The sequence below is a fragment of the Uloborus diversus genome, chromosome 7, assembly GCF_026930045.1.
Source record: "Uloborus diversus isolate 005 chromosome 7, Udiv.v.3.1, whole genome shotgun sequence".
Classification (NCBI taxonomy): Eukaryota; Metazoa; Arthropoda; class Arachnida; order Araneae; family Uloboridae; genus Uloborus; species Uloborus diversus.
Window position 1 is genome coordinate 90,614,227 of NC_072737.1, and position 14,941 is coordinate 90,629,167.

Here is a 14,941-nt window from a genome sequence, read left to right on the forward strand (position 1 = left end):
GGTAGTAATGCTTGCGAATGGATTTCGGGGTCCTCCACCGCAAAAATTTCGAAAAATGCCAAAGCAATTTTATATGACTTTTGATGATAGAAAGGGCTGCCGTCTGAAAACACGTTTTGGATTTTGGAGCCAACATTTTTAGGCTATGTTTAAGTTAAGGTGAAAGAGGTGAATCAGGGATTTAATTGGGTTTTTAAGATCGATGGTTCAACCAGCGAAATTTTCTGAAAGTGAAGCCCTAGAAACGCAATTTTAAGCCTTCTTTAGTTTCGTCAAGGAGGTTACGGCATCCTTTTGGATCTTCGTTTTGGAGCTACATTTAAATTTGCTTCCCAGGGCAAGGGCCCTGTCCTCCTACCTGATCTGAAACCGGGCAGTTCATTCAAGGTTTTAATCAGAAAAATTGTCGTAAAGGGGGAAAAGTACAACATTTTTGTTCGTCATTCATATATGTTACTCTCAAGGGAGTCGCAATTTTCCTTTCTCTCCACGCATCCTCGATTGTTAAACACAGAGTTTGTTACATAGTTTGTTGTTTGAAATACTTGCGAGAGTATCTAATCAGTATAGCTTTTTTTTAAAATAATTTAAATAAAATATGTCTTCATTGTTTAGGTCTATAAAAGCTTGGGGGGTAAACATTAGTGGCCGCCCTCGGAGCTCCTTTTAGACGGCACCATTTCATGCTTCAGAAGGGGGCCTTTCCCTTCCCCTGTATCCATGCCTGATTACCGGTTCTGTCACAAACTTTGCAACCAAATGAAGCATGTTGTTAAGAGTAGACATTAATGGACAATAAACCAACACAATGTTCCCTAACATTCTATTTTTCTTAAACTATGCTATGCTGTCGGAAAATCGACACATCCTTTGACAATTGAACATTTAAAAATCAGAATATTTATTCTACTTATTATAAGTTATCTTGTGAGAAATTCTTGAGGAATTTTGCTTGATTATAAGAATTATATGATGCGGCCTGCGGCCGCCCCTTGCTTTGGCCGCCCTTGTGCGGTGCACACTCTGCACACCTGCTAGGATCGGCCCTGCGCAAAACTAATCCATGCCACCCACTGCTACGTTCAATGTCAGGAATCAAGCATGTTCTGGAATTTCTGAACCTATTAATTTATATGCTTTTGAAAATGTGCAAATAAGTAAACAAAACAAGTATACTTTTGAATCAGGAGATTGATTCATTACTGATTTTTTTTAATGGATTTTTAAGAAAACAAACTAAACTATGTGGCTTTACTTTAAAGAACCAAAATACTGTCAAGTTGCATGGATGATTAAATGCACTGTTGACACTAAAAGGCATCTTTTGAAATGAATTTATTGAAACTTAGTGATGACTCATTCAACCTTTGTCCCATTCAATACCATTCTGCCTGTTTATAAAAAAAAATATCAGACATTTAAACTAATCGTTTCACTGCATTTTTACTTAACTTAAATTTATATGATGAAGACAAAAAATAATAGTTTAGTTTTTTAAGTGTACACTTATATTTTTCCATTATGAATAAGTGCTTCAATGAGGCTGTGGCATTCATGTAGACGTTTTGCAAATGCTCAATTCCAAAAATTTAGCAAGTTTGAGATTAAATAGTACTATTCTCTTTGTGTAACGAGGTCATGAAAATTTTCATTGAAGTCATGAAAAAGTCTTGAAAAAGTCATGGAATTTTTTCATCCAAACAGAGTATGAACCCTGTAAATTAGGCATTTTTCATCTCCAGATACATGTGAGAAAAAATCGCCAAATTTTGTGAGAAATGATAGGTTCTGGAAATGGTCGTCAGAATAGCAATATCTTTAAATATTAACAAAGTTACAGGAACTGCTTAATTGTCTAAAACATGTTTTCCCCATATTCTCTTTTAAATGTTACTTTAATTTTTTTAACTGTTACTCAAATAACATATCAAGGTAGAATTAAAGGGGCACTTCTCCAATTTTGATGGTTAGGTGTATGATAATGTTTCTGTTGATTATGTAGAAAGAGATAAGGCTCTTTGGACCGGTCTCAATATTTTCAACAGTATTATATTCAGTGGCGGATCATGTGATTGTGAGGCCCCAGGTGCAGCCTGATCCTGAGGCCCTCACAACAAAAACGATAGTCTTACTAATATTAACAATGCTGGAAATCATAACTTTTTTTATTTTTTGAATAAACGAACAAGCTTTGGGGGGGGGGGGACAGTTACATTCTTATTTAAAAAGGAAAAAACGACATTTCTGACCGGAAAAAAAATTGCAGTGAAAAATTTTGCCTCCTATATTTGTACGTAATTTAGTCAGTACCGGGGGAGATATCCTCCGAGCCCCGCTTTCTGGCATTTACAGGGGTCGGAGTGGTGATTTCAAAAATTTTAGGAAACAATTTTGATAAAATTTTAAGACAACAGATATCAAGTTTTTTTTTAAAACTTAAACGTAATGTATAAGCTTGATTTTCGCAGTGGATGATAAAACGTTTCAAATTCAATCTTGAAAATTACAATACAATGCATTCAATCATTTATTCTTTAACACAGTGACCAGTATGAAACAAAAATAAATGTACATATGTCCTATTGCCTCTTTACTTGCTTTGTTGTTGTTGAAAAAATGTCCTTAATAAGGAGGGTTTAAAAGCAGAGTGTAAGGTGCAAGTCCAAAACTTATTGCATTTTTCTTTTTATCAGATAATCTGATACTTTTTGGTACCTCAAAATCATCAAAAATACCCCTGTAAATTCCAGATAAATCATTTAAAGACGCAAATGAATAATTGTTTTTTATGGCAACTAAAACTATAAGAAAACCTCCGCTTACGAAATTTTATCTTGGAGTGAAATTGAAACAAAAGCTTTGGATTGCTTCATTATAACCAATATGTTTTCAGTAAAAGACAAAGAACATGGAATTTAAAATACGGCTTGATTTTTCAAACTACTTGCCAACCTCTTATGTCTCGCCGCATCAGCATGAGACAATACCTGTGAAAATAAAATGCCTTAAATTCATCCCTGTCTGCATGGCACCGTGTGCTAATTTTGCATCTATTTCTCTCTGCCTTTTCAACCACAGGGAAGAGAATTTCGTTTCCCATGGCATTTAAATAAAACAAACTGTTATTCACATTTTTAAAACAAAAAGTTAGTGACTAAATTTAAAAATTATATGTGCAAGAAATAATCCAACTTCACTGAACAGAAACACAAATAAAAGTAAACTGAGTCTTTGTATTGGAAGAACTATGTAGCTAATGCTCAGACTACAACGCAAGATAAGCATTATAAAAATAAATATTACTTCCCACCTGGGGACAAACCATTTAACTTTTGTTCTAAATACGCTTTTTGAACCAAGTGCTTACATTTGGGTTCTTATTTTGTTGTATAGCTTTTTTGTAGTGCTTTTTTTGTTTTAATTTTTTTTTTTTTTTTTTTTTTTCTAAATTATTGAGGACTTAGCTACAACACTGCTTCAATGCTTCACTTTGCCTTCATTCAATTGCTTGATTACGTATATGGAAACAAATCACCAAAAACATTAAACACCTATCTTTCTCTTTCTATGCAATTGTATGTAAAATATAATTTATAAATTGTTGGTTTTAAAAAGTTTGTTAAATTTTGCTATATTTGACCAAATTAGGGGAATAAAAGTGCGTTTTTTTTAAAATTGGATAAAGGTGTGAGAAAAAGATATTATTAAATTGAAAATTTGAGGATATATAAAAGTTAAACTAAGCAAACTACTAGTATTGCTAGTTCATTTAACCAGAGATATAAAACATTTTAACTGGATCTAGTTGTTGTTTAAATGGTTTATATTTTTAATTAAATAAAAATAAGATAATTACAGTTGGTTCTCTATTTAAGGTCTTTTAAGGGACCGCAAAAAATTGTTCAAAAGAAGAATGCGTCGTTAACATAATTTTTCTTCAAGTACAGTGGAGGGCTCCGGGTATGAAAAGTCATCGTTAAATAAAGAAAGTCGTTTAAACAAAGAGCTAACTGTACTTATTTTTTAAAAGATTAGCATAAAGCTTTTAATTTTGGCTGTAACACCCATTGTGTTGTAGCCGACTGCATCAAAATAAAAAGATTTTAAAAGGGATAGAGGTCTTTTTTTTGAGATGTTTTATAAAGTGTCACAGCAGTTGAATAAATTTTTTGCAAACAATTGGGATACATATCATATTTGATAACATGTGGCATTCTTGACTCTGTGGAATGTGCTTATCCTAGCAATTACAAGAGTAAGAGATTTTAACAATAAAATCAAATTCCAATTACTTTTACTTAGTATTCTACCAGCAGACCCAGATAATATAGACTAATATTTGAACAAAGTTTGCAGACAGTTTTGATATTATCAAACACATTTTTTTTAATCAAACTAATTCGGCAGGTGACAAATGCTGGTTGTTGATTTTGAAGTGCCCCCAATTTGTTCAATGAAAATTAATGAAGCAATTTTCATTGTATTTTATAATGAGATCCATGATAAATGGTTTGGTTGACTGGTTTAGGGTTTTTTTTTTTTTTGTATTTACTTTTGAATATTAATAATCTGCAGATATAATACCAATTTAATATTATCACAATCAATAGTTGTATCATTTTCTACCTTAAACCAGGGGTTCTCAACCTTTTTACTTGGTACCCTTATGAGTCCTAAGTGGACCAATAATATTTTCACAACTATTATATTTATTTGGTGAAATGAGATAAATTCAAAAATTTTCTTTAATAAATTTAATTACAACTATAAAAATGATGTAGTTTAATATTAACTCAAATATTTGCTGACCTCATGGAACTTGCTCATAGACCGCAAGTTGAGAACTACTACCTTAAACAATTTGCTTAAACACAATTTTTGGCAGATTTTTTTTTTTTTTTTTTTTTTTTTTTTTAACAAACTGAATGAAAGTTCCCTTTGAGTTTTTATAAAATTACAGGATTCCAACTCCAAAACCAAATACACCCACCAGAATTTCACTTTCTGCTACAAAGAAAAAAAAGCTCTTCACTTTGTAGACTTCTAAATAACAACATCAATGATAAAAATGTTCTACTTAATGTCTAGTAACCACCAGATTCAGTCGAAGAATGATATTCATAATTAGACAATGTCTCCAATTAATCATTTTTTCTATAAAATTTACTACTTTACTTTTCAATTTTTTTTTTTATAATAATGAAAGGGCTAGCCTAATTTTAAAACGAAGAGGGAAAGGTACACCCTCTTAACTCATCACTTGACAAGAAAAAACAAAACAAGTACCATCCAGAACTAAAAGAGCCTACTTTCCCATATACAAACATGTACTTCCTAGTATCTAATCACTATTCTCTAAATTAGCCGAGACTGCAAATTATGTCAAACATGCCTTTTTAATGTTTTATGCTGATTCCTAGAAACAATATGCCTCGTTCATCTAAAGAAATTGATATATATATAAAAAAAATAGATATACAAACAAAAAAAAGTAGTAACACCTTTTAAACATAATCAAAGCCAGTTGACGCAACAGCCCATGGGGTCCCGAGGCCTACTTTGCCCATCTCCGTCTTCTTGACCAAGGGCTCTGGGGTGCTTGGCAAATGTTCTGGTTGGGTGGTCAGCCGAACGCAGAAACCCTAGGGTTTAGTTCCCAAGCTCACTTGGTTCTCATTTTATTGACCCACTGGCAGGATCCACTGATTAGACCATGCCCAACCTAGGGAAAGAACATGGACCTATGGCGTGAAAGCGCTTAGTGCTACCACTGAGCCACTGGGCTTCACCTTTTAAACATAACAACTAATATATTCTTTCCATTAAAAAATCCTTAATTGTTTTCAAAAAGAGTTAAATTAAAAGCTCCATTAAAATCAATGCATTATATCAAAATTTCAAATAAAAGTTTTTTTTCCCTGATGCCAAAAATTAATTTAAAAATAAATAAATATACTTTAAAAATGAAATAAAAAAAAAAACAAAAATTGGAAAATTTAAAGAAATAACTTTTATCATCAAAAAGAAGAAAATAATCATCTAGGCAGCTTTTTATGTTATTACATAAAGGACTCCAAATTTTGCCTCATTAGCCGCTGCTAAAAACAGAATACATAAATCTTTTCAGTGAAAATAATAACAAATCATATCAACAATGATCATTTCACAGTAAAGAACAGTGCTGCAGTCAATCTGATTCTGTGGTACAAAATGAAAGGTAAAATTAGCGAAGTCATCCAAACACTTTTACTGAGACTGCAACTTGGTGAAATCAAGCAGTATTCACCCCTTGCTATAATGAATCAAATTCACTGATACAGTGAACAAAGTTAATGAAGCAACAAAGGTATCCAACTCAATGCAAGTTAAATTAGATACAGCAAAACATATATCCAACAGATATAGTTTTTGTCCGAAATTTGCTGTTCTTGAGCAAAAATCTTAGCGTAAGAAAAATCTATTTCAGAAGGTGATGAAGTCGATGTGGATCTTTTTCTAACTGTCCACAATTTCTTAATTTTAGTAAAAACAATTGCAGTGGAGCCACAGGATGTGTTTTCATCAAGCGCTTTACTTATTTTTAGAGTAAAAATCCTTTACCATCCCATATGAGCGGCACACTTCTGCTTACCAAACGATAACTGCTAATTAGGGACTAACTTTTTAGTGCTTTGTAATTGTTGTACGGAATTCAAGAAGACTACTAATACAAGCAATAAAGTACACTAGTGTCCAAAAGTTAAGCATAATTGTTAGTTATGTGAGTAATGTGAGAAATATACATTGAAATAGGGGGAAACCTGATATGCGAGTGCAACACGGTTACAAAATAAGGAAACTACTCATAAAACCCGTAATATTTACTTTTATCATCCCAAAAAATAGTTTAAATGAAAATTAGGCATATGAGGAGTTTACTCTTTGCACAAAAATTTTTCTTTAAAAGATGATGCTGAAGTTCAATAGTATGTATGGCCACCTCTGACTGCCAGGCATACTGCACAACGATTACTCATACTTTCTATGAAGTAGTGGATGAGTTGTGGGCTTAAACCTTTCCAAGCATGCTGGAGAGCTCTTTTTAGTTCCGGAGCGGAGCTTGGTGGGGGCGAACGGGCTGCAGGTTGTCTCCCAAGCATATCCCAGACATGCTCGATAGGGTTCAGATCAGGGGAGTTCGCAGGCCACCCCATTCGCTGGATATTTTCTGATTGGAGGAAGTCATCGACCACAGCTGTTCGGTGACATGGCGTGCTATTGTCCATGAATATGAACTCGGGACCAACAGCACCTCGAAACAAGCGTACATAAGGCTCAAGAATATCGTCTGTATCTTTGACCAGTGACTGAGCCCGACTCGAAAATATGAAGGTCGGTGTGGCCATCCAACATAATGCCAGCCCACACCATTACTCCTGCTGACGCAAAATGATGTCTTTCTCTTATGTTTTGCAGTTGGAAACGAGTCCCCTTTTCTCTCCAGATTGTTATCTGACGAGAATCACTCTGTAGAGTAAAGTGGGACACATCAATGAACATCACATTAGCCCACTGTCCCAGATTCCAATGCCGATTTTGCAAGCTCCAGTTTAAACGAGCGCATTTATGCGCTGATGTGAGAGGAATGCAAACTGCTGGTCTTCTGGCATACAGACCGATATGATTGAGTCTCCTGTAAACAGTTTGCCTCGAAATTGTTATTCCTGTGACGGCACTGAGCGCCGAACCCAGTTCTCTGGCACAGCTGTCCCTATGACGTCGTGCAGAAATTGCCAGAAAACGATCTTGGCTTGCGGTTGTGACTCTTGGTCGACCTGGTACTGGTTGGCGGGTAACATCTCCCGTATTTGAAAACCTCTGCCACAGTCTCGAGATTGCACATTGAGGCACATTAAGAATATGAGACACTTCAGTTTGTGATCGTCCAGATTCTAGCATTCCAACGATTCTTCCTTTCGCAAACATGTTCAATTGGCATCTTTGTGCCATTATTAGTTCTGTTTCACCAGATCCAATATTTCTTGGTACAGCAATTGCATGAAACGCGCCTGAACTCTCTAAAGCGTGCGAGCTGTTTTATCCACATTCCGAAACGCGCACCTAAATTCGCGCATGACACCATCAACCAATTAATCTCCATAAGTAACTTTACATAATTTTACGAAAATTTACAGATTTTTCTCGCATTTTATGAATTATGCTTAACTTTTGGACACCAGTGTAGTTCATCCTAAAAAGCACAACTTTTTCTCTTTGTCATAAAAAATTAATTTTTTGAAGAATTAAGTCAATCCCGCGGGACTGAATTCGGCACAGAATTGGAAACCCTAGAATTTATAGCTAATGTGAATTCGAAGTCCATGACACGAATTGTTTTTGAAGGAAGTATCGGCTTAGTTATTGGTTACTAAATACTGATTTCGGGAATATTATTACATCCCTTTAGCATCACTGACTGGGAAAGTTCTCACACTTAGTTGGTTTATACATTGGGCTGTTAGTGCATCAAATAACCACTTAGTATCTTTCATTTATGTTTTTTCTTTCTAAATATAAAAGTTGATGAAATATGACATCTTAGTGCGCTGTTTCGTCTAAAGTTTGTGAAGATGGGGCGAAAAGAAAGTTTCTTACAAAAGAAAAGAAAGTAAATATTATGAAAATGGATGCTGCTCTTGTATTGTGGATTGAAGAGATAAGGAAAAGGGGCTGTTGCCATAATTGAAAATGTTATAAAAGAAAAGGCAGAGCAAGCGTATTTAAAAATGTATTAGATAATAATCTGATAATGAATCATAAATCATCATCTTCATTTTGAACTCTTAAATACTGTACCTACTGTACAGTATTGTAATAGTGCAGCATGTTATTATTACTACATAGTGTGCATACCGTGTTGTTTTATTTAGGTCTTTCCCTCCCATTGATCATTCATTTTGCACACCTTAAAGTACTTCATGCTGAATAAAACAAACTTTCTTTATTTTTCAAATACCTACAATAAAAGTTTAGTTCTTTATGTAAGAAACTGTAATGTACAGTTGAGGGGGTGTTTATAAGTGCCTAAAAGAATTTGGGATGTTTCTAAAAAAAATTGCATGCATATATTTTTCCACAGCGCGAAATTTCGACTTACGCCAGGAGTCTTGGAATGCATTCCTCGCATAAGTCGGGACTAGACTGTATAAGAGTCAGAGTTGGGAGTCGAAGGTTTTAAAGTCAAAGACTCGGAGTTGTTTTTTTTTCCCTCCAAGTCCATAACTCTGCCAATGTTTGCGGAGTCGGACTTCTTTTGGGATAAAGGAGTCGGAGTCAAAGGCTTTAAAATCCCAAAAGTCGCAGTCGGTCCTTTTCCCTCTGTGTCTAAATTTTTGCCAAAGCTAAGAAGTCAGAGTCCGACTAATTTTGGGATACAGGAGTCGGAGTCAATGGCCCAACAATTCTAGGAGTCGGAAGTTGATGTCAAGAGCTATTTCCAACAAATTTTGTTTGAAGCAAATCTACCTTTAAGTTCGGGATCTATATTGACTTTTAGTTTTTCCGATAAGCACTAATGTTTAGGTTTGAACTGTTCAAAATTGAATGGAAAAATGTGCAAAACAAAACGATATTTTCATCAGGCACCAACAAAGTTTATTTGAAGCAAATTAGCTTCTCAATGTGGAAATTATATTTGCCTTAAATTTCCCTGTAGGGGCTAATGTTAAGTTTTTTGAACTGCTCAAAATTGAATGAAAAATTGTTCAAATCAAAAAGTGAAAAATGGGAATGAGGTGTCCTTGCCGAGACCTTTATAAACCGAACAATGTTTTTTCCGCATCTCAGTACCCTATAATTTCCAATTTTCTAATATTCATTTAACTATCTTATTTATTTTTGATTTTTTTTTATTTAAGCTATATTTGCTACGTTTTTAAGATGCATTAAGCCTCCTTTCGTGCTTTTTTCTTCTTTTACTGGGAAAGTAAGCTTCAAGCATTAGATTAGGGACCTAGTGTCTCTCAAGTTATCCTACTGCTATCTCCAAGAATTAGCAGGAAGATAAAAAATATTTTATGTAAAGAGTAGCGGAAAAAAGAGATACATAGAAAAACATGGAAAAAACAAACAAAAGTGGTGGAAAAAGTACCTCTACTTAAATATTTCTTGAGGAACACTGCTAAGTCTTTTTCGCGGGCAATATCAATAATAATGGAATAATTTTAAATGTATACAAAAGATGTGCTGTTAGGAGAAAATAAAATTTATTGATTGTATTTTATACAATATTTACAAAATGATAAATTATTGCACATAAAGGCAGATTTGTGATTTCATCTATACAACATGATACAATGTCTTTCTGGTGACAAATAAGTATACAATACTTTTATGCAAAATTGTAAATCAGTGAATGTCTGGAAAGTTTCATGACGTGTAGGCAAAAGATGTGAAGTCCAGTTCTTGGCGGACACTCCCGGTCAGTATAAATTCAACATTTTGTACACCTAAAAAAATGAGTAATGTAATAAAAAGCAATAAGTCAATTGATAATAAAATAAAGGTTCTATAATTAATGATGAAGTGAAAAACTTCATAATTGATGCTATTAATTAAAAAAATAATGGAAAATACATGTTACTTAAGTGCATAATATTAAATGAAATATAAGTTAAACCTTTGATCTGACCACAAAATCTGCGTAACTCAACCTTGCTGACTTGGAAAATACATCCTATGTACTTGATAGCATTTCTTTTTTTCAATTTTGCTCATATTGTTTCTATCTTTCAGACAGCAAATGTCTTAAAATTTTTGAGTTGAATGAGAGCAAAATGTGTGAAAAATCAGGACTGACGAGTAAAAGCACAAGAAACGGCTAACATGCGCAAATTTTGCACCTAATTTGTAGAATTCGATAAATATGCATGTTCTTGAACCGAAAATCCATGACCAGATGTCAGTTTCTTTAACTTTTCAGCATTTTTTGCTGAAAATCATGACTTTATATGACCATTTTCGATCATAGTCGAAATCCATGGCTGTTCATGACTTTCCCTGACTTTCCAGGTGCATGGACATCCTGTATATTTGCTAGTTGCTCTGTTGAAAAATAACTGATGAGAAGTTTTGTAAACACACTGTCAGCAAATCTAGCAAGGTAGCAAATTTCTAAAATTAAGTAAGAGCTCCTCAGGAAATATTTCTCATTAAGAATACACTTTTCTAAACCAACTTGTTTTGAATGTGAACAAATGAAATCTTCTTCTTTTATTAACTGAAACAGTTTATTAATCAAACCACAAGTCTAAAGTTTGGACACCAGTTAGCTCCATGCGTTTTTCATACTTACACTATGACTATCACAGTGGCTCAATTGACAGAGAGATAAACTTCAAATCACTAAGAACCCGGATCTTAGTCCCGGTCTAGACATTTTAGGCATTTTCACAACAAAATTGTATTTTTTAATTTATAAAAATAGATTATTAACAACGAGAACACTAAACAACACTCGAAATGCGTTGGTTAAGCAACGTATGCTATGTTTCATCCAATGCTCTGTGGCAGGGCCAAATCCATGACTTTCCAAATGAGTGGACACCCTGTATTTGGTACTTTTGGAACAAATGAAATCCATGCATACTTGAAAATAGGGACATAATATGCAATTTGACACAGATAAATTAAAAACTTACTTATTTTTTTATTGAGATACATTTTGCACAAATGCAAATCATTATCACAAGTTATAATTGCAAATTTCTTGCCTCCCTAAACAGAAAAAAAAGAAGAAATTAATACATTTGCTAAATAATCAACAGACAATATTTTTGTCCAAAACAGAAAAATCTTTTGCTGTGTTCAGTCAGATAGTTGAAAATGTTTTGCTGGATAAACAGGCTTAACAATTATATTTTTCACTAGAAAAGGATTTGGATTTTAAAATTTAAATATTATGCATGACTTGCATTGCATGAATTTCTCTGCAAGAGATCACTTTCAAGACTTCAATATTTTTTCATTCTACATTTTAAAAATTAAGAGTTTCCATAAAATATAAAGCATGCTTTATATTTGAATTGTAACTGATACTTCTGAGCAATAACTTGTCAAGCAAAATCACACTAATTGCAAAATAAAAAAATAACCTTTAATAGCACAAACACCTTTTTTGGTGCATAAGAATTGAGCTTATTGATGAAAAGAAATCCCACAAAAGCCATAAGTCTTTTCACCCATAAGCTCATTTGCATTGAAAAAAGTGTTCCTAGTAATGCTGAAACACATGTCTGCAGTAGTTGACAATTTTGTGCAATTAAACGCTACTTCTTATTTTACTGTTCAAGCACCAGTGTTACCAGATGGTCAAATCCAGATTTCCCCAATTCCCTTTCAACTTTTTCCCAAAAAGCGATGTTTTCTATCAAAATTCCCCAAATTCAAAAATTATTTTTCCACTAATATTTTCATAAAATGAATCTACTTTCTCTGATATTTTTGTCTCTTGAATAAATTTTTTTTCCCCAAATAGCCTAATTTTCTTATAAAATTCCCCACCTTTTTTTTTCTTCCCATTTCTGCGTTTTTTTTTTTTGTCTTTATCTATTTTTATCTTTACTAACTAATAATAAAGCTGAAATTCTCTCGCTCCGGATCTCTCTCTCTGTCAGGATCTCTGTGACTCGCATAGCACCTCGACTGATTTTCATGAAATTTAGCAAATAATCAGTTTGTAGCATGGGGGTGTGCACCTGTAAGCGATTTTTCGAATATTTAATTTTGTTCTTTTTCTAATTCAATGTTAGGAACATTTTCCCAAGCAAAATTATCTAAAGATGGACGACTAAATTACCAAGTTATCATAATGTGGAACCGTAACGTGGGCAAGAGAATTGGCGAGAAATTCATCATACATTATTCGTAAATATACAGGGGAACCAAAATACCTTTTAATTTTCTACTACGGGAAAAGCCGTGCGGGTGCCACTAGTCATAAATACAAGTGCCTGACCAAGAGATAAGAAGTAGCCCAAAATTTTTTTTCTACTAGCATTTACTACTCTGCTTCTCTATGTATATTTAAACCATGATTTTTGTATATATTTATCCAAGAACATTCTTCATCACACTTCTTTTTGCCTGTTTCACGTATCAACTAATAACTCACGCAGAACTATTAATGCGAATTCCGTAGTATAATATTCCACATAATACGAAATGCAAATTCCATAAAGTTAAGCAAAGCTAAACCAACGCTGTTTGATACAAATAATGTAACTACCAGATGTCAAGAAGCAAATTTAATTACAATTTTTTTTCCCAAAATTTTTTTTTCCAGGTTTTTCCCAAGAAAAAAAAAATTCCCCAAAGAATTCCCCTCAAAAACCATTTCCCCAAAATTTCCCCAGAGAGCACCAGATTTCCCCAAAATGGGGAAATTTCCCCCAATCTGACAACACTGTCAAGCACAAAGGTATTCATTCAACCCACTTAAAATTGTTTTACTTTTCGTGCAATTTTCATTCACATAATAATAAAACATGCTAAGGCTGCTTCCTTTTGGTCAGACTTTCGTAAACTTTTATTTTTGTGGGACGCAACCAATATTCTAAAATTAACTTTTTACACCCCAAAAAAGAAGTATAGATGATTTTTTTAATTATTTTCTAACATGAAATAGAGCAAAATTATTAGTCACGTATAGAGTTAACTATTTAGAAAGTGACAGAAGAAAATAATCTTGATTTTATGCTAGTAAACACTATTAACTTAGCGAAAAATTTGCTTTTGTGATACTAAATTTCGAAAAGGTTCCACTGTAGGATATAAAATCTTGGGGAATAGAGAAACAATGTTTTGAAACAGAAAATAGTAAGCATCATTTAAGAGTTCCTTCTTTGTATTCAGCAACTTGGAACAGGAAAACTCTTTTAACATAATAATTCTACACAGATTTTTTTTAGCTAAAACACAATTATTTCCAACCCTTTGAACTATATGGTAAGCTTTATTTGTAGCACAATTACTTTTTCTATTTAGTTTCAATTTTTACCTGAGGTAAAACTAGCATGTATAATATTTTAAAAATTACCTGCTCCAAAGCTGCAACTTGCTTTAAGGTAGGGGCTTTTTTGTACACAGGTACTCCACCACCAGTTTCAATGATTAGTTTCAAAACATCAGGCTTAGGATATACACCAGGCGTGATAAAGAATATGAAATCCTATTTAGAAAATTTTAAAATTGTGTATCACATTATTATTTAAAATCAATACATACAGATTGTCACAAAAAAGGTGTATACAGTCAGGGGCGTGCACAGAAATTTTGGGGCCCGTCACAGATGACTTGTACGGGCCCCCTCTAAGTTGTTTTCATCTATGTCCCTATATATATTTCACCCCTCATTTTAAAAATCAAGGGCCTCCTTCACGTTCGGGCCCGAGCTAACAGGTGTCTCTTCTCCCCCTCTGCGCAAACCCCTCTATGCAATATTTAAGAGCAATAGAAAATTAATGAGACCAACTTTTCCCCAGTAAAACATTATTCTAAATATACGCAGGAATAAGAATGTAACTTGATGATTTTTGATATTACTATTGCTAATTCAGTACGAGAATTTAATTTTTAAATCCCAAAATCCAGAAGACGCGAAATTCGGAACTTTCGTCGAAAGTGGGGAGAAACCATTTTTTGTTAACTATTTGACCTCTCCCTGTGTTGACCATTAACTTGAATAGATTGAAAAAAACTACATCAACGTGAGAGAAGCTGCGGGTAAAAGCTAGTGTATATATATATAGTTTAAATTATTTTTAGCTTTTTATTTGTAGATATATTTTACGCAAGACTGAACTAACTTCCATGCATTGTATTTTATTTTTTTTAATCAGAAGGTAAGCTAAAAGAAGATATTGGTCTAATTCAGTACTCATACTCAGAGAGTTCATACTTTCAT

At 33.5% G+C, this 14,941-nt stretch overlaps 1 protein-coding gene across 1 annotated transcript in view; it reads right to left on the minus strand.

The window, feature by feature from the left end:
• Positions 1–10,233: 10,233 nt before the first annotated feature.
• The window catches only part of LOC129226784 (PAX-interacting protein 1-like), a 70,439-nt gene continuing 65,731 nt past the window's right edge, over positions 10,234–14,941 (minus strand). Inside the window, exons 20-22 of the mRNA XM_054861413.1 lie at positions 14,075–14,206; positions 11,679–11,754; positions 10,234–10,487 (exon numbers count right to left, since the gene is read on the minus strand). Of these exons, the coding sequence (XP_054717388.1) occupies positions 10,408–10,487; positions 11,679–11,754; positions 14,075–14,206 (288 nt within the window). The 3' untranslated portion in view covers positions 10,234–10,407. The remainder of the gene's footprint in view (positions 10,488–11,678; positions 11,755–14,074; positions 14,207–14,941) is intronic.